General features: G+C 39.7%; 1 protein-coding gene across 3 annotated transcripts in view; it reads left to right on the forward strand.

The window, feature by feature from the left end:
- The window catches only part of WDFY2 (WD repeat and FYVE domain containing 2), a 164,578-nt gene that overhangs the window by 115,456 nt on the left and 28,225 nt on the right, over window positions 1–20,897 (forward strand). For all 3 annotated transcript variants that reach the window (XR_006355610.1, XM_043993597.1, XM_043993598.1), the window contains 3 exons: window positions 2,636–2,690; window positions 7,840–7,990; window positions 13,955–14,067. Coding sequence is in view for 2 of the 3 variants with exons in the window: in XM_043993597.1 (XP_043849532.1) it covers window positions 2,636–2,690; window positions 7,840–7,990; window positions 13,955–14,067 (319 nt within the window). In the remaining variant the exon portion in view is untranslated. The remainder of the gene's footprint in view (window positions 1–2,635; window positions 2,691–7,839; window positions 7,991–13,954; window positions 14,068–20,897) is intronic.

Raw genomic sequence — 20,897 nt, forward strand, 5'->3', positions numbered from 1 at the left:
TCGTTGATTTGTGTTCATGCCTACGTTTTGTCCAATATTCTCCAAGAAAAATGTCCTCTATCGCTGTATAAAGTGTTATTTCTTTATCCAGAAAGGTTAATTGCCGTCTGTTATAACTCTCAACTAATTAATTGGTATTTTGTGATAAGTGCTTCTCTGCACTGGGGCCCATGAATCAAATTGGTTAGAAATTTCACTGGGAATTTCTTTTGCAGTTGGGAATTAGGGATCAGGTCTTTTAGAATTTGTATTCCTTCACTCACCTCCTACAGTAAACCTAACTAAAAAACATGAGAGTTGTCAGGCTACAAATATCAGAGGAACTATGTATGCCCTTCCATTTAGTACATGGAGAGAATGTATTCAATTGTGAAGTGGCCAGCTATAGAAGTCTTTATTATCACCAGTAGGATGACCAATAAAAGATGAATTCTTTGGCCTTGGCACCTCATCAATCAGAGAAAAACTTTTTTTTTTTTTTTATGGAGTGTGTCCCCACTCCATAGTGAAATGGTGCAAAGGGAGGCAGAGGGTGCTAAGAATCACATCATTTTTTAGATCATCTATACCATTAACTATCTGTATTCTGAACATAGGGTCTTTGACCCATAGAAAGAATGGAACCATTTCAGTATTGATAAGCTCATGACAAATGAAAGCAGAAGTACATAAGGATGTTGCAGGTGAATGGAAGGATGATTCACAGATGTGAGAGACAAACTAAAGGACTTGGTGGGATGACTTTTGTCATTCCTGCTTCCAAAGGCAATAAGAAATATCATCTTGCAAGTGGTGTGCAAGACCACTCTGAAGGTAATTACAGCTTGTGCCAAGGATGAAAACAGAAAAAGATCCATGAAGAACTTGACAAGTTCTCTAAACCTAGCTAACAGAGACTTTGATACACAGTGACCTCAATGTGAAGATGGCAGAAAATAATTGCAAGATATGAAAAGAAATGAGAAGAGATGAAAGTATATTCTATGAAAATATAAGTCTTATTGTGTGTTCAACTCTTTGTAACTGCATTTGGAATTTTTTCTTTCTGAGATACCAGAGTGGTTTGCCATTCCTTTTCCAGCTCATCTTTACAGATGAGGAAACTGAGGCAAACATTGTTTTGGGGTTTTGTTTTTGTTTGTTTTGTTTTTGTTTTTGTGAGGCAATTGGGGTTAAGTGACTTGCCCAGGGTCACACAGCTAGTAAGTGTTAAGTGTCTGAGTATGGATTTGAACTCAGGTCCTCCTGAATCCAGGGCCAGTGCTTTAGCCACCTAGTTGCCCCTGAGGCAAATATTGTTAAGGGACTTGCCCAAGGTCATACAGATAGTAAGTCTGAAACCAGATTTGAATTCAGGAAGATGGATGTTCTTGTCTTCAGACCCAGTACTCCATCCACTACACCACCTAGCTGCCTGTGGTTGGGGTATAAGAAATGAAAAAGAGCAAAGCTTTTATAGACTACTCAGAAGTCTTGTACATACATATTACAAATACTTTATTTTTTTTTAAAGTCAGAACTGCTGGACATTCAGAATACTAAATAATGTTTTTAAAATGAAATCAACTTTCTCTCGACAGATAGTAATTGATTGGTCACTTCTGTGGGAGGCATGTTAGGTCCACCCATCTGTATGTAGGCAGAGCATCAGCCCAGAGCAGTGGTCAAAATCAACCACAAGTTGGAAGAAATGCTGATGACAAGACATGGCAAACAATCACAAATGAAACCTAATAATCAAATGAGTTACTAATGTAAAAGGGGGGGGGTGGACAATGGAAAATGCTCATGTTATTGATGACAATCACCATTATTTCCTGTAGAAGTTCAGTTGTTGTAAAATGGGTCCCACAGTGCAGAAACTGCCTTAACTAGCAAATGTTTGATTTCCTTGCTGGGCAGTGAAACATGACAGTCAAGCACAACACCAGTTTAGAATATAAGCATGTTTGCAGCAGAATCTTAGGAAGCTGACAATGGGAGATTGTGAGCCCCTTGTCCCACTGTAAAACAGTAGAAAAGCTTTGGGGCAAAAACAAGAGACTTGTTGTAAGAATTAACCATTTCATGTCATCCCTCTGGCTTTATACCTGTGTACCTGGTAGGAGCCTACAGAGAGCTGAAAAAGCAGACAGATTTGTCAAGCATTGTCAAACATTATGGATAATGGCAAAATAATATACAGTGTAACAATTATATAACAATTACGATAGGATCAATATATAATAATATAATTAATATTAGTTAATATATTTGTATTTTATGTAATAAAATTTAAATGCTTAATTATTGCAATTATAGTAAATGTATTGATACCTATTTAAATATAATTGGTTTCCTTTATAATCCTATATATTTTATGCATTTAAAAACATTATTTAGAGAAGGGCTTCACCAGACTGCCAGGAGAGGATCCATGATGCAGAAAATGTTGAGAATCCTTGCTCAAAAAGGATTTGAGAAAAAGGATCCTGTTACCTTGGAAAGCGAAATTCTAAAGCACTAAGATATCAATGTGAAGTGTTCATTCTTTGCAGCGCAACTCAAGTCTGGCTTTCTTAGCTTAAACTCGCTTTGCCCCCTTAAGATAGACTTGTTTAATTTTGTTGTTGTTTTTGTTGTTGTTGTTTTGCAGGAATTTCTTTTATCAGAAGATTACAACAAGATGACCCATGTGAAAAACTACCAAGGTAGGAAATAGGGCTATGATGTCCTTTCAGCTAGATTTCAAAAGAAAACTCCACTTGATGCTTTTAATAGGCAGTTTTGTCATTAAAGTCTAAAGGGCTGACATACTTAACTATAGCCAAGGTTGCTGCTTCTTTTTTGAATTAGATTCCTTTTTTTGGAGAAAGTATATGGGAAGGGTGTGGGGGTTTTCCCCCTCCTCACTCTCTATTTGGACATTTTAAATAACAGAAATATTTCACTGACCCAAGTCCACCTTCAGCTTTAGGTCCGGAAAATGTGCCAAGAAGATAAAATAATATGGAAGCTGCTATTTTGGAAAAAAAATATCATAAACCCCCATAAGAGTTCTGGTAAAATTTGGAAATACTCCAGAATGTGATGAGGTTTCTGAGCTGGCAGAGAGCAAAAGATGGTTAGATGTTGACCTGGCCTTTCTTCAAAGTATGGATTATTAAGGAAATACCAGGTAATTTCAAACCTAACCTTCAGGAAAGGCAAGAAAGCTAACTCTTGACACTTCCCTGTCCTTTAGCATTGGCAGGATCTCATGTGAAGTCCTTCTGGAAAGGCTACCATATAATGTAATTAACTAAATACCCCCATCATAGTGGCATTTTAGGTTACAATGTGAAAGAATACACAGGATATTTTCAGCATTGAAAATTTAGTGATGATAGAAATAATAATATCAAGAAGTTTTACCTTGTAGTCGTTTATTGAGGCAGTGTAGTAGAGTGCCAAAAGCCATGATTTTGGAGCAGTAAATTTGGAAACCTGAGTTATAATCCCAGATCTACCATTTACTTTCTATATGACAATAGGCAAGTCATATAACCTGTGGTGGCCTCAATTATCTAATCTTTAAAACAAAGGGGTTCAATCACCTTTGAGGTCCCATCCAACTCTTGATCTATGATCTTATTAAAATAGCTGATATACCATCAGAAAGCCTGAGATCTGACCACAAACAAGGGGTGTGATTGTTCAGAGAAGTTGACAAAATTTTGTTCTGGTCAGATTTGATAGTATTCTATCTAGCTGACTTTCTACCAGCAGTAGAACAAAGAAATTTTGTAATAGGTTCTTTCCATTTTACACGGCAGTATTCATTTTGGGGGACAAAATACAGCCAGCTGCCCCTAATATCTTGCTACTCTTTCAAGGGGTCCTAGCTTCTTTCATTATCCACTCTGAGAGACATACAGCAGCCGGTAGCCGTCTCATCAATTTTGGCATTTCTTTTCCTTATGTAGCACTTTTTTTTTTTTTTTGGTCATGACTAGGGAATAGAGAAGTAAGGCCAGAGGAAAGTTGGCAGTTGATCACAATTCACCACTCCCCTGCCCTCCTTCACTAATAATCACAGAGCTGGGTAACCCTTGACCAAAGGCCTACCCTGGGTTAAACAAGAATGCTGAGGTAGAGTGGGTTGTTGATGAGCCTGAGGTTAGAGGTTCAACTTGCATTCACGACAATTCATTTCTGTTTCTGGTCCAGGGATTGCATCCTAACCTAATTGTTATCATTGGTCACAATCATTCAGGCTATATCTATAGAGATAGAGATAACATGAATCTCGGCAGAGGGGGTGTATGTGCATAAATATCAGTCTGTCCATCCAGATAGACTTGGCATCACTGTCAGAAGAGCTGCTACTCTTACATCTGTCTTGTCTATCATACAAGGCCAACATCGTTAGCAGTGGTATCTTAGCTATGCAGGTACCCACCCAGTCTCTGCTGCCGCAACCCCCTTTTCACAACTTTCTGACTGGAACAATCATTTTCTTAAGTGGTTGGATGTTCCAGTCTCCTCTGATCAAGTGATAAACTGTTTGCCTGGAAAGAAACTCATCTTTATCCAACAACTAGCTGAGTCAGTGCCTAGCACATAGTAGATGCTTAAGTGTTGATTGATTATTCTGATCTGAAACTCTCAATGCATGTGTGAGTGTGTGTGTGTACACACACACACACACACACACACACACACACACACACACACACACACGCCGCTTGGGATTTTATACCAGTAGAATATTTCTCTTCAGACCACCCCAGATGGATGAAACAGGTTGGGCAGTTTCACCTGTGGAGGTTAGCATGAAAACCTTGGTTCTTCTTTTGGATCTTAGGGCTGGTCAGGATGGCACCATATAATATAGGGTTTTTTTGTTTGTTTGTTTGGTTTGTTTTTTTAGTGAGGCAATTGGGGTTAAGTGACTTGCCTAGGGTCACACAGCTAGTAAGTGTTAAGTGTCTGAGGTCAGATTTGAACTCAGGTACTCCTGACTCCAGGGCCAATGCTCTATCCACTGCGCCACCTAGCTGCCCCATAATATAGTTTTAATACTCTGTTGTTTTTTTGTTTGTTTTTTGGTGAGGCAGTTGGGGTTAAGTGACTTGCCCAGGGTCACACAGCTAGTAAGTGTCAAGCGCCTGAGGCCGGATTTGAATTCAGGTACTCCTGACTCCAGGACTGGTGCTCTATCCACTGCACCACCTAGCTGCCCCTAGTTTTAATATTCTAATAGCACTAAGATTATGTAGGTCGTGTTAAATGTACAGTTTAGACAAGCTCTTATGGAGTCAAGACCTGAGTTCAACTCCCTCCTGACACATCCTGGCTGCATGACTTTGGGCAAGTCATTGAACCCCCTCAGTGCCCCAGGGCAAGAGTATAAGTAGCAGAGGACTTGCCAGTCTACATCATCTGGAGGATGGGGGATATTTTCATTAGAGGCTCAACATGCAGAGCAACCCAGAGATCTGGACCAAGATAAAAAAAAAAAAAAACCAGGCTATTATAAGATGCCATCCTCAAGACCATTGGTGTGTGTGCCTTGGTATTAAGGATAATTGCTTCTCCCTTGTGTGACACTTGGAAATAAGAAGTCTTTGCTTCTTTCTTTCTTTCTTTCTTTCTTTCTTTCTTTCTTTCTTTCTTTCTTTCTTTCTTTCTTTCTTTCTTTCTTTCTTTCTTTCTTCCTTCCTTCCTTCCTTCCTTCCTTCCTTCCTTCCTTCCTTCCTTCCTTCCTTCCTTCCTTCCTTCCTTCCTTCCTTCCTTCCTTCCTTCCTTCCTTCCTTTCTTTCTTTTTAAATAAAAGTATTTTATTATTTTACAGTTACATGTAGAGATAGTTTTCAACATTTGTGGGGTTTTTTTTTTGTTTGTTTGTTTTTTTTGTTTTGTTTTAGTGAGGCAATTGGGGTTAAGTGACTTGCCCAGGGTCACACAGCTAGTTAAGTGTTAAGTGTCTGAGGCCGGATTTGAACTCAAGTACTCCTGATTCCAGGGCCAGTGCTCTATCCACTGTACCATCTAGCTGCCCCCAACATTTGTTTTTATAAGATTTCCAATTTCAAAATTTTCTCCCTCCCCCCCCCCCGTCCCTAGACAGCAGGTAATCTGATATATATATATATATATATATATATATATATATATATATATATATATATATATAAAACATTAAAGATATTTCTGCATTAGTCATGTTATAAGAGAAGAATCAGAGCAAAAAGGAAAAACCTCAAAAGAGAAAAACAAAAGAAATAGTATGGTTCAATCAGCATCCATATTCCACAGTTCTTTATTTTTTTCTGAATTTGGAGAGCCTTTTCCATCATGAGTCCTTTGGAACTTTCTTGTATCATTGTATTGGTGAGAAGAATCTAGTCTATCACAGTTGATCAGCACATGTTGATGATACTATGTCTAATGTTATTCTGGTTCTGCTCATCTCACTCATCATCAGTTCATGCAAGTCCTTCCAGGTTTCTCTGAATTTCTCCTGCTCATCATTTCTTACAGCACAATAGAATTCCATTACATTCATATACTACAACTTGTCCAGCCATCCCCCAATTGATGGGCAGCCCCTCAATTTCCATTTCTTGCCACCACAAAAAGAACAGCTATAAATATTTTTGTACATGTGGGTCCTTTTCCCTTTCCTATGATCTCCTTGGGAAAAAGACTCAAAAGTGGTACTGCTAGGTCAAAGGGTATGCACAGCTTTATCGCTCTTTGGGCATAATTCCAAATTGCTCTCCAGAATGGTTGGATCAGTTCACAGCTCCACCAACAATGCATTAGTGTTCCAATTTTTCCATAGCTTCTCCAACATTTATTATTTTCCTTTTTTGTCATATTAGCTAATCTGATAGGTGTCAGGTGGTGCCTCAGAGTTGTTTTAATTTGTATTTCTCTAATTATTAGTGATTTAGAGCATTTTTTCATATGGGAATTAGATAGCTTTGATTTCTTCATCAGAAAACTGCCTGTTCATATCCTTTGACCATTTCTCAATTGGGGAATGAATTGGATTCTTATAAATTTGATTTAGTTCCCAATATATTTTAGAAATGAGGCCTTTATCAGAAGTACTGGCCATAAAAGTGTTGTTTCCCAGCTTTCTGCCTCCCTTCTAATTTTGGATGCATTGCTTCTGTTTGTATAAAACCTTTTTAATTTAATGTAATCAAAATCATTCATTTTGCATTTCATAATATTCTCTATCTCTTGTTTGGTCATAAACTGTTCTCCTTTCCAAAGATCTGAAAGGTAAACTATTCCTTCCTCTCCTAATTTACCTATGGTATCACCTTTTATGTCTAAATCATGTACCCTTTTTGACCTTATTTTAGTATCAGGTGTAAGATGTTGGTCTATGCCTAATTTCTGCCATATTATCTTCCAGTTTTCCCAGCAGTTTTTGTCAAATACAGTCTTTGCTTCTTTCAAAGGCATTTGTGAGATCTAACAAAAAGCTTGACTTCCTGAGCTTTGCTATCAGTATTAAGGCTAAGTTTTCAGGTATCATCAGTCAATGAGTAAACATTTATTAAGCACCTTCTATGTGCCAGACATAGTGTTAAGTTGAGAAGAAGCCGCGTGCATCATCTTCATTATCACTAGAATAAACAAGCCAACTATACTGTCAGTATTTGTCCAGACATTTTGTTGGGCTGTAATTGTCACTCAGCTAAGACAGTACAGAATACTTGGGTGGTGTTTGCCTCTACTGCCCTGATGACTTAGCACTTTCTGCTGGGTGAAATATTTAACTCTCTTTCTTTTTCCTGGTCTTCTGCTTTTCCCACCACTTAGGATGACAAATAGGTCTGTTTTCTTTTTCTTTTTCAGCTCACCAGAGCAGGGTCACAATGGTCCTGTTTGTTCTGGAGATGGAATGGGTGCTGAGCACGGGACAAGACAAACAGTTCACCTGGCACTGCTCAGAGAGCGGGCAGCGCCTAGGAGGTTACCGCACCAGCTCTGGACCCTCTGGCCTGCAGTATCCTTGGTTGCATCTCCAGCATTTGTCTTACTTTTTTTAATTCCTTGAATGAATCTAAGATATCTAGGATTCAAAAGGTTTTCTGGCTAAGTTGCCCCATGGGAATGAGACGTATTCTGGATTGAGCTAGCACTCAAATCATCCTGGGTATGTGGGTAGATATGGGAAAAAGTGAAATAATAGTTTGTGCTGTGCAGCAGCCTGAGGTTCATGGCCAGTGAGAGATGGCATGGAGGCCAAGCCATCCTGACACTACAGCCTAGTCATATTCTGTCCAGAGCCTGCAGCTGGCTGAAAGCAAATGCAAGAGATCTACTGCAGGGGTCTAGAAAAGAACTCCAGTGGCAATTATCAGCAGACACAAACCAAGGCTTCCGAACAACATCCCATTTGGTTAGTAGGAGGGGACCTATGAGACTGTCCACAGTGGGTTACCATCAAATGTTTGGTAATGTGTCAAGTTTCATCTCCAGCAGTGAGACTGGATCACATTATGCCCTCTTGAACTGCCTAAGAGTGTTGTGACAGTCCCTGACCGTCATTAGGTCTAGCAATCTACTGATCCCCCAGAAAGGTTATGGGTTGTTAAACATGCGGCACTATGCACACAGTGCCTGGCACAGAGGAGCCGCTTAATAAATGCTAGTTGATTAAATGATTGATCAATGACCTGGTCTGCCTTTCAGTAGCAAACTCAACCATGATCATGTTAAGACAGTTATAAGTTAATTACAGAATCTTGGGTTTGGAAGGAACTCTAAGGTCCTAATTTTAAAAGCACGACCTCCCCCTCATCCTTCAGTAGGCCTTCCTTCCTTCCTTCCTTCCTTCCTTCCTTCCTTCCTTCCTTCCTTCCTTCCTTCCTTCCTTCCTTCCTTCCTCCCTCCCTCCCTCCCTCCCTCTCTGTCTGTCTGTCTCTCTCTCTCTTTCTTTCTTTTTCAGGGCAATGAGGTTAAAGTGACTTGCCCAGGGTCACACAGCTAGTAAATGTCAAGTGTCTGAGACCAGATTTGAACTTGGGTCCTCCTGAATTCAGGGCCCTTGCTTTATCCACTGCGCCACCTAGCTGCCCAAGTAGGGCTATATTTCAATTTGTTTGACCAAACGATAAGCCTCCACCCCATCTCTGCTTTCAGCCCACCCTTCATAGCACTCCCAGACTAATGCCTAAGTCTGGGCATTTCACCCTGCTCAGAAATTTTCAGTGATTTTCTGTCAAATAAAACTCAAACTCCTTTTCCAAGGTCCTCCACAGTCTTATTACTGCCTACCTGCCCACATTTATCTCATGAATACTCTGTGTTCCCATTATAAGGGAGTTTATCTCCCTGGACATGCCTCTTCTTTTCCAACACTGTGTTTTTCCTTGCTCATGTTGTTTTCTGTGTCTAGCATGAGAAACTGTTGAAAGAAACTCATCTTTTTCTAGCACTTAGCTCAATGCCTGGCACCACAGTAAGTGCTTAAGTGTTGATTATCACGAGACCAGTTCTGATCCAACAATCTCTCAATGGTTTGTCTGCCCTAAAGTCCTATTCTAGGGACAGTTGTTCCATGAATCTTTCTCTGGTTCTTCTTCCTGCCTCAGCCATGCTCCTTATCCCCTCGGACCTTATCCAGCATGCTCTTTGTGTCTTTCTGATAGACCTGTGAGATGGATTGTTGTTCTGTGTGTGTGTGTTTCCGATTTCCCTGCTAGACTTCAGAAAAGCTAGGATAATGTCATAGTTAGACTTTGTGACTCCCCCATTGCCCAGCACAGTGCTTTGCAACATAGAGGGCATTTAACAAATTCAGTTCAGTCTAACAAGCAGTTAATGTGTACAGAGCACCGTGCTGGGCAATGTGGGAGACTCAAAGTTCAAGCCAGAGACAGTAGCTGTCCTTGTGGACCCGAGGCTTGTAGGGACGCATGACATACACACAGGAACTAGACTACAGCATTTGATGTAGCTGCAAATACCATAGAGGTGAGCAAGGGAAAAGATAATTTGTAAAGTCAGAAAGAAAAACAGTAGCAGATACCTCCAGCTTTCAGATTCTCACATCCATATATGGGACTGAGACTTGAAAAATATATGAAGTCATATGTTCCATGATCCCCAACAGTCAGATCATCTGCTTGGCAGTCCCTGCAGATGGGTGCCAGGAGCCCGGAGCCCCTCCCTCCTGTCGAGATGAGCCAACTCTCTTCAGAAGCTGTCGATTTCACTCTCATTTTTTACCCCTCATCACAGCCAGGCTTTGGGAGAGATTTACCCAAAAAGGGGGGGGGGGACTGAAAGAGATTGAGTCAAATTAGCATGAAATCAGATGGCAGCTTAATAATTATCTTCATAAAATTTTAAAATGTACTCTGCACTTAAGCTCTGATAATTGTACTTATTCAGGCTGTCAGTATTCAGTGCTATCTGATATATTATTATTGTGACATTGAGCTGATAAAAAAGATTTTGCAGGCTGGTACCTTTTGTCCCCCAACTCCGCATAACAAAATTTATTTTTCAAGGCTAGAGAGCCTAGGGAAACAAACTTCCTAAACAGCGGTCCTCATTCACAGAGAGATCTTTGTTAATAACTTGTAAAGCCTAAGTGAAAAGGTATCCCACCACAGAGGGGAACAAGAGGCACAGCAGACTGACCAAAAAATGGGGTGGAAGGGCCTGAATCCCCAGAGATGTCTTTGCTTGGCCTACCACTTTAAGAAACCAGTTTCTGTGCACTGCATTTTGTGTGCATTGTAGCGAATATCTTTCCTGTTTCCTCCCATCAAAGGACAAGGGAGACTAGAAGCAAGGGAGATAAGCAGCCTATCTTTTGGGAGACAGCACCTCCTGTTAACAGGAGCCACAAAACATGGCCTTTGACAGAAGTCAGTCAGTTCAGGGGCTTGGGCTCCAGCCCAAGACTTCTTCAACCAACTGCCCTTGACACCTGCCTTTGAGGAAGTAGCAGCTGGGCTCACTTTTCAGTTCAGTTTAATAGGAATCTATTAAGTGCTTAATGTAGGCAGAAGTCTATGCTAGGCACTGGGTAGAATCTGAAATTAAAATAAAACTTCATTCCTGCCTTTGTGGAGCTCAGAGGCAGTAAGGAGAGAAAACCTATAGAAATAAGTGTAGTCGAGACAGCTAGGTCTTGCAGTGGTGAGAGTGTGGAAATTGGAGTCAGGAAAACCCGCGTTCAAATCCAGCCTCAGATACTAGCTATGTGACTCTGGGCAAGTCATGTAACCCCTGTTTGCCTCAGTTTCCTCATCTGTAATATGGCAGTAACAGTAGCATGTTATGAGGATAAAAATAGATAATATTTATAAAGTACTTAGCACAGGGCAAGACAATAGCAGGCACTATGTAAATTCTTATTCTCCCCTGCCCCCACCCCCCACTAGTTTTGTTTTGTGGTGGGTTTTTTTGGGGGGGATTTTTTGGCAGGGCAGTGAGGGTTAAGTGACTCGCCCCAGGGTCACACAGCTAGTAAGTGTCAAGTTGTCTGAGGCCGGATTTGAACTCAGATTCTCCTGAATCCAGGACCGGTGTTTTATCCACTGCGCCACCTAGCTGCCTCCCCACTCGTTCAAAAGAATGTGATGGTGCCTCCTGTTCTCTGATCATCGATGAGACATTATACATGTACTCTGACTCTCCTCTCTGCTGTTAATCTTCCACACAGCTTTCCAATTACTATTCCCCAAACCTAAGAGCATGTCCCTTTCTACCTCAAAGATCTTGAAAGGATTCTTCTTAGGAGAAGAGAGAAGAACTTCATCTTGTCATTTAAAGCCTCTGACATCTGCTTACCACTGACCTTTCCAGACTTGTGAAGCCTTTCCTGGCCTTTGCCCACTCCCCGTAGCCCCAGCTGTTAGTTCTCTCTCCTTCCTCAAGTTACCTTGTAGTTACTTATCTGTTTACATGTCATATCTCCCAAATAAAATGAAAGCTGCTCAAGGACAGGAGCTGTTTGATTTTGTCTCTCTGTATCCCCGGTTCCCGGTACATAGGAGGTGTTTAATTAATATGTGTCCACTTCAGTGGTATGTGTCAAGCCCAGAAGCTGCTGCTTTAAAAAAAAAAATAAAGCCTTGCAAAAATATATGAAGAAAGGCTGCAAGTTTGCCTTGATCTGACTGTCAATGTTCTGTTTTGGTCACCACACCTTTCTCCAGAGGGGACAGCCCTTCTTATTCCATCATTTGTCACAACTACAACCATAGCTACAACACGTGTTCAATGTAATTTACAGAGTCATGTGCCTCCTCTCTGCATGTGCAAAGAACCCTTGCTTTCAGCTTCCTTGTTAGTTCATTGGTGGGTGAGCTAAATCCAGACACCGTAGTGGTGGCAGTGGTAACGGAAATGACCATGAACTATGCAAACACTCCTGAAAAGAGTGCCTGACCTCAGCTAACTCCCCCTTGCTGGCTCAGGATTTGAAGCCCCAGTGGCAAGCCCAGCAACTGGAAACATATATTTAGCCAACACTAAAACGCTGGCAACTTGACAGTTTGTGCTTTAGCCAGAGAAATCTCCGCCAGTAACCAGCTGACTTGCCTTATTCCAGAATGTTTTTTTCTAGATAATGACTAGATATCTTGGACAGTTTGCAAATAGGCAGCCCAAATAGTGTTTGGAAAGAGATTTCAATACAGGTCCCATTAAAAAACACATACATTCAATCACCATCTTCCCAATTCTGTGTTTTTCTTGATATTTTGTTTTGTCTTTTTACTTATTTATTGACTTATTCATTCATTCATGCATTCATTCACTTATTTATTTGTTTACTTATATTTGGTTGGGAGAAAGAGGAGAGAATAAAACTAGGTGAGTTACTAAATATTTTGAATGGTATGGTTAAGAGATTTTTATTGTGCTTGGTAGTGGAGAAGTAGACTTGTATAGATAGACAAACCAACAGATTATTCCCAAACTTCATTTTAGCCTGTGTTTTAACTTTTCTTTTTGCCAGCAGTTTAAAACTTTGGCAAGACTTTTTTTGTGCTTCCTTTACCGAGCTGTTGACTCCTTTTTCATGATTGTCTTGCATCACTCTTATTTCTTTTCCCAATTTTTCCCCTTCTACTATTAGTTAATTTTCACAATCCTTTCTGAGCTCTTCCAGGAATTCTTTTGGGGCCTGAGATCAATTCAAATTTTTCCTTGAGGCTTTAGCTCCTTTGTTGTCTTTTCCCGAGTTTGTGTTTTGATCTTCCCTGTCATCATAGTAACTTTCTGTGGTTAGGTTCTTTTTTTGTTGTTGTTTGCTCATTTTCCAGCCTATTTCTTGACAATCAGGGTTCTGCTCCCAGGGCACTGTCCCAAGCTTTAGGGTTTTTTGTGTAGCTGTTTCCAGAGCTAGGTCTGGGAGTCTGTAAGTTTTTGGTTCTTCCAAGGTAATATCATCTAAGGAGAGGTCTGTTTACTACTCTCCTGGCCTGTGATGTGGTCTTTGAGCTGCCACAAGCCCTTTTTTCCACCCTGGACCTGTGACCAAGGTCCCTGCTTCCCAGTAGTGGCAAACTCTGCCACTGTATCTCATTCCTTTATAGGGGAAATGTCCTAAGGCACCTACTGAGATTATGTGGATTTATGCATATCCAGATGTAGTAGGTCTCAATCAAGCTAGATACATAAGGTTGTATTAATTTAGCTTTCTTCCAAAGAAATTTTTAAGTGAATTTTATTATCAACCTTCCTATCAGAAAGGTTACTAGGAATTATATTGAGTCTGTTCATTCATTTATATTCTTGTCCAGGTTAATCGAGAGAAAATATAATGTAGTCTTAACTAATTTAAATGTTTTTCTACTTCCAGCTGATAATGTGTTAGAAGTGTGTAACCACTTCATTGCTCTCTTTCTCATGATTTTTAAGAATTAAAATAATTTGTTTTCCCTCCTTCCTTCCCTTTCATCCAGCCATCTATTCTTGATAAACATCCCTTAATGCTCCATACCAGATTTGATGTTGATACTCGACATGTGTTTGTGGGCGACCATTCAGGACAAGTTACAATCCTCAAACTGGAGCAAGAAAACTGCAGTCTTGTAACAACAATCAGAGGCCATACAGGTAGGTGTGAGAGCTGTGGCATCAGGGTACAGGAAGCATCAGTCTACAAGGAACACAAAGAGGGCACGTTGTATATAGTCATAGAGAGACCTCAGTCTCTGATCGTATGGATGTGCTGGGCACTTATACATGCTGGTTTCAGATAGCTTCAATAGGAGAAATGTCAGCGTTTTTCTGTAGTAGTCACAACATTAGAGACATCAATCTGTTTGGAAAATGATGCTTATTTGGGTGTTTTTTTCATACCACATTAAGGAAAGCTTATTCTGGCAGACATTAGTAAGACGTTGTTTGAGGCTGTCCCAAGCCCTAACCCCGTGGAGATAGGATGGGAGTATATAGCTGTTCACACTGTCCACAGATAATGGACATCCAGTTTGGTTGAGCTTATTAATATATGTAAATGAAACACAGTTTCTTTATCTTCAACTAAACTACTTAAAAAAAAACCCAGTTAAGTTCTTATGTAGTTAAGTATTTGTTTTAAGATTCTTTGGGCTTGAAAGTGTGACCATGTACCCACCCAATATGTCCAGCATGATGTAGCCTGGGTATTATAACATATCTGTGCTCAGCCTATGATTGAGCAGTTAGAAAGGATTATTCCTAAATAATTAATTTATTAACTAAATTTTATTGAAATCTTTTGTTTTTACTATACAATGCTGTTGTAAAAGAAATCTGCAGAATGTCACCATTTGTTCTCATCTGTTTAGACTATTCTTAACATTGTTAAGAATATAATTGTATATCTTAATAATTATTTCAGAGTTGTTCTGTGCATACCACAGAGCATGTGATCATTAGGTGTTTTGTGGTACTTAAGACCCATTTAAACAGAGCTTTTTCTTTTTTCCTTTTCCTCTCCTCCCCTCCCCTCCTCTCTTTTTCCCTTAACAATGTTGAGAATAGTCTAAACAGATGACAATGAATGGTGATATTCTGCAGATTTCTTTTACAACAGCATTGTATAGTAAAAACAAAAGATTTCAATAAAATTTGGTTAATAATTATTTTTGAAAAGCACCATGATGTAGTGAAAAGAACCCTGAATTTCCCACCCCACCTCCTTGGCCTTGGTTTCCTTGTCTAGAAAGTGAGTTAGACTAGATGATCTTGAGCCACCCTCCGCCCTAATATTTTTCTATTCTTTGATGATGAAATCCATTCCAGCCCCTAAGTCATGACTGCCAGGAAATTCTCTGCCTGCTAATACCACTTCCGTTTCCCTCCCCCAACACCATTGCAAATAAAGGGCATTAATCGTCTCTTTAGCTTTCTCCTCTCTGGTGGCGCGATCCCAGTTTCTGTAAACTTTCCTCATGACGGACATAAAGCAAATACAGGAGGGAAAGCTGGATTTCTCTGACTTGGATTGTGTGAAGACGGGTGGTTGGGGTTTATTTTCTTTTTTAGATGTTTGTCATAGTCCTCTTAAAATGTCTTTAGACCCAAGTTGAGTGTAAAGTTTTTAAGAACAAAGAAGAGGGTAGTTGAGACAATAGCCTGCTCTTCTGGTTGGGTCAGGGTCAGATTTCAGCCTGCTGCTTTGATTATCTAATCAGCCTATGACAATATCCTGTCTATAGCTAGTACTCTCTGTTCTGTGCTGCTGCCAAGGGAAGCGAGCAGGCCTCCACAATTGTTCTGGAAACCATGCGTGGCCTCTGCGTTGTATAGACTGTAGGTCTGCACTACCTTAATGAGGATTTATCATGTTTTTCTCAGAGTTGACAGCACTCTCATTTTTTTTAACATCTCAATGAGATAGTCAGGGAAGGAAGAAGAACCAGTCAAAGGGAGGTCTAAGGTTCACATGATCATTGTTGTTCCTATTATTATTTCTCATTTCCAATACTAGTCTGGTTCCAGTGAAACTCATGGATTTGAATCTGGACCATGGGAAGCCAGTAGGGACTACTTTGACCCACAACTCCCTTGGCAGTCCCAAACTTACCTTCACACATGTCTGTTGCAAGATGGAAAATTGAGTCAATTCTGGATTCCCCAACCACTCTAGGTTAATGTTCCTGTAAGTAGGACAGAAGATCAGGTTTGGTGGGGTATCTGCGGGGCCCTCTCCCAGTCCTATCAAAGAATGAGCCACACCCATGAAAGGATCAGAGTCATCCCTGAAGATGACCAGGATCCCATTGGCTCAGGTTTGAACTCAGATGGTTCAACCCTGAAACAAACCATAGACAGAATGAACTAAGCAACCATTGGAATGACTACATTAGTCCTGGTTGTAGCTTAGGGTACTTCATTGGTACCATGATCCTTGGTTAGGTCCTTTTATTAAAAAACAAAACAACACTTGAATGAGTGGGGAAGTGGCCTAAGTATCCCTTGAATCTTTATGCCCAAAGGCCAAAGTGGAGCATTACAAATCCTCTGGTTTTGTGTTCTTATGCTCCCTCTGCTGGTTCCATTTTTTTGCAGGCAGAGGAACATTTTTTTTTTTAAGGCTGTGCAGACTTCTTTGAGACTTTTGCATGAACTAAATATCCTGTCTTCTACCAGAGCCATCACTTTGACCTAAAGGGATAGTAAAGAGAAAAAAAAAATCAGACCTTGACAAATAAAATATTAAGCCTTGCCAATTAATATTGGGGTTTTGTTTCTTTGTTTTCACTTCTAAGATTACCATGTTTAGAATAAACAAATTGGACTTCTGGGAGGAAAAAAAAGGCCTCTCTCCAATACTATCAAGACAATTTACATTAAAAGTAAACACACGGGGCAGCTAGGTGGCTCAGTGGATAAAGCACTGGCCCTGGATTCAGGAGGACCTGAGTTCAAATCCGGCCTCAGACACTTGACACTTACTAGCTGTGTGACCCTGGGCAAGTCACTTAACCCCCATTGCCCCGCAAAAAAAAAAAAAAAAAAGTAAACACAGTGTTAGGTATGACTTGTTATAAAACCTACTGAATTACTCCTCTACGAAACAAAAACTCACAAATCTAGAAGAGACATCTTCTGCCAGATAAATATTTCTATTCCAGGAAGGCTTTTCAGTGAAGTAAAGTTAAATGAGTATTTTGGCTCCTTTAACCAGCTAGCTGTTTCCAATGGTTTTATTTATACAAAGTGCACCTTTAGTTAGAAGACCAGATTTTTCTCCTGGAGACTCCAGGAGTGTCCTTAAGCTTTATAGTGCATTCACATTCTTAACTGATCCTGAGGGATCAGATGCTTTATTAGAAGTGACACAGAGGTTGTGAGGTGTGAGGCCTCATTCAGTTCTTTGCTCATTTGCTACACTTTTAGTTTATTCTCTTATAAAACATATTGACATTCCCAAATAGAGCACGATAGCTTTATAGGACACATATAGTCCCAGTATCCTAAAGATAGTGTGAGGTAGTAGATAAGAGTACAAGGCTTAGAGACAGAAGACCTGGGTTCAAATCCTGTCTCAGGCATTTACTGGCTCTGTAAACACAGAAAAATCACAGGGTCATGGATTTAAAGTTGGAAGGAACCTTAGGGGTCATCTAGTCCATTCATGAAAATAGGTAGGTGGTCCAGTAGGTAGAGCACTGGACCTGGAGTCAAGAAGACCTAAGTTCAAATCCAGTCTCTCATACTTACTCGTTTTGTGGCCCTGGGCACAACAGCCTCAGTTTCTTTATCTGTAAAGTGGGGATAATAATAGTACCTGCTTTCCAGAGTTATTATGAAGACAAAATGAGATAATATTTGTAAACTGCTTTACGAACCTTAGAGTGCATATAAAATACTAGGTGTTATTCGTAAATAAGCATTTATTAAATACCTACTATATATCATATATTGTGCTAAGGACTGAATATACAAAGGTAGTCCTTGGCCTCAAAGAATTCACAATTTCAAGGGGGAGACGACGTATAAAAAATTATGTACAAATGAGCCTTATACAGTATAAATAGGAAATAATGAGCAGAAGGAAGATACTAGAATTAAGAGGGATTGGAAAAGGCTTCTTGTAGAGAGTGGGATTTTGGTGGGGACTTGAAGCCCAGAGGCAGAGATGAGGAGGGACAGACAGCATTCCAGTCATGAGAGACAGCCTATGAAATGCCCAGAATGGAGGGGTGGATTGTCGTGTTGAGCGTAGAGGAAAAGGCCAGCATGCCTGCATCCAAGAGAACATGTCAGGGAGTAAGACACAAGAAGACTAGGAGAGATGGAGGGGGCTCCATTGGTCCTGAAGGAAATAGGGTGCTAGTGGAGTTTATTGAGTAAAGGGGAGGAGAATGACATGGCTGAACCTGCACTTTAGGAAAGTCATTTTGGTGGTTAAATGGAGGATGGATTGGAGTGAGGAGAGACTGAAAGCAGGTAGGACCCCCCCCCCCCCCAAGCAGGCGATTGCAGTAGTCCAGGCAGGGGATGATGAAGTCTCAAGTTGGTGGCAGTGTCAGAGGAGAAGAGAGATGATGCAGAGGTGAAAGTGCAGGCCGTGGTAACAGTTTAGATATGGAGGGATGGTTAGGAGTCGAGAATGACACTTAGATTGTGAACCTTGAGGTACCCTCAACAGTAATAGGGAATTTTGGAAGCAGAGAGGGCTAAGGGAGGGGGAAGATGATGAGCTCTATTTTGGACATGTTGAGTTTAAGATGCCTACTGCACATGCAGTTTGGGTTATCAGATGGACAGTTGAAGATTCAAGATTGGAGGTTAGCAGAGAGGTTAGGGCTGGATAAGTAGATTTGAGAATCATCAGTATAGAAATAGTAACTGAATCCCTGAGAGCCAATGAAATCACTAGCATAGGAAATAAAAATCCTCTCTTTTCATATATTTCATATCAGGATTTTTTAACCTGGGCTTTATGAACTCTTTTTTTTTTTTTTTTTTTGCCAGGCATAGAGGATTAAGTGACTTGCCTGGGGTCACACAGCTAGTAAGTGTCAAGTGTCTGAGGTTGCATTTGAACTCAGGTCCTCTTGAATCCAGGGCCAGTGCCTTTTCCACTATGCCACTTAGCTGCCCCACTTTATGAACTTTAAAAAAAAAAGATATTTTGTATTTCAGTATTATTGATTTCTTTTGGAATCCGATGCATTTTTTTTATGCATTTAAAAACATTCTGAGGAGGAGTTGGTTTGTAGGCTTTATCAGAGGACTCCATGACCCCAAACAGGTTCAGAACCCCTGTGTGTGTGTGTGTGTGTGTATGAATAGCACCAATTCAGAAGAGAAAGTTTGGAAAGTGTGGCAGTCAGAGAAGAAGAATATAGAGATTCCTGTGCAGCAGTGAGGGCCTATTTGAGTTTTGATAACATAAACTTGTAGTGAACCCAGCCATCACATTGTGAGATTTTTCTCCAGGATTGTTCAGCAGTATGTGAGAAGGAAGAGAGGTAGAGTGTCTGGCTAGGAGTGAATGGCAAGAAATAGGCAGCCATTCTTGTGAAAAAAGTACTTTTAAGTGCTACTTAAGTGAGTTATTGTTATTCTGGTTGTAGACTATTCCAGTTATCTCCATTCCTGGTTTTGCTCTACTCAAATGATTTTAAGGAGTGTTGCAAAACTTTAAAAAATTAATAAAAATAAAGTCCAGCAACAACAGAAAGAATGAAAAGTTCCATTTAAAATAACTGTGGACAATATAAAATATTTGGGAGTCTACCTGCCAAGACAAACCCAGGAGCTATATGATCTGAACTATAAAACACTTTTCACACAAAAATTAATAAAAATATAGAAAACATTGGGAAGAGAAAGATTCAAAGGTAAGAGATATAAAAATAATTTTAAATGAGGATGTCACAAATCTGAAAAGATTTAAAATCAGTAGTGTAGTCATTGAGTTGAATGGTTAGTTACTTTTTCAAAGTTATTACCACATGATCATGTAAATTGTGATATAAAAAAGTGGAAAAAAATAACCCTTCCCCTTGTGGATGGTTTATAATAAAGCAAGCTGATAATTTGTTTGTTAGAAAAAGGAAGAGAGGAGTACCACTTGTAGAATAAAATTTTGTATTTGAGATTATAGATGAAGAGTAGATATCTTGCAATTTATTTTTATAATAAAATGTGACAAAACCATTAATGATAGAATGTGTGGGGAGCAAATCTGAGAGGTGAGATGAGATGCATAATGATTTTTCTTAATGTAGTCTTTTCAGAAAGATTTTAAATAAAATTTGAAATTGAAAAGAAATGTTTATTTAGAAGACAGTTTCAGAGAGAAGGAGACATGGAGAAAAGACTGGAGATAACTTGTATTAAATCATGTCAAAGAAATAGGATACTGATGCAGGGGGTGTGAGGAAGAGATAGGGGCAGAACAGGCTTAATAAATTAAGTGGTTTGGAGAAAATGATGCAGAAGCAATAAAAGCAGAGGATGATGATATATCCAAAAGCTATTAATGATAATCAAGAATACTTTGAATCACTTGGGATAGATGTATGTGTGAACACATAGATTGATAGGTGGAGAGAAGGATGGGTAGATATAGATTTTGTTCCTATGTCTTTAAAATAATCTGAGAGGGTTTAGAATAGAAACTTTAAAATATATGTGTGTATGTGTATGTGTATGTGTGCATGTATGTGTGTATGCATATGTGTATATATACACATACATACATACACATATACATATATAACTTTTGCTTCCAACTCTTTAAAAAATTCTTCTGAGACAAACATGAAACAATTTTTGTTCTCTCTAGTAGTTTCCCTAGGATATAGTAACTTGTAAAGCAAGATAAGAAGTCTTTCAGATAATGTGTTATGACAACTGTCAGGACTATCCCTTTGTAATAGCTAACACTTATATAGCACCTAGGCAGCGAGGTGGTACAGTGGATAGAGCACTGGCCCTGG

This window comes from Dromiciops gliroides, chromosome 3 (genome assembly GCF_019393635.1).
Source record: "Dromiciops gliroides isolate mDroGli1 chromosome 3, mDroGli1.pri, whole genome shotgun sequence".
Taxonomy (NCBI): domain Eukaryota; kingdom Metazoa; phylum Chordata; class Mammalia; order Microbiotheria; family Microbiotheriidae; genus Dromiciops; species Dromiciops gliroides.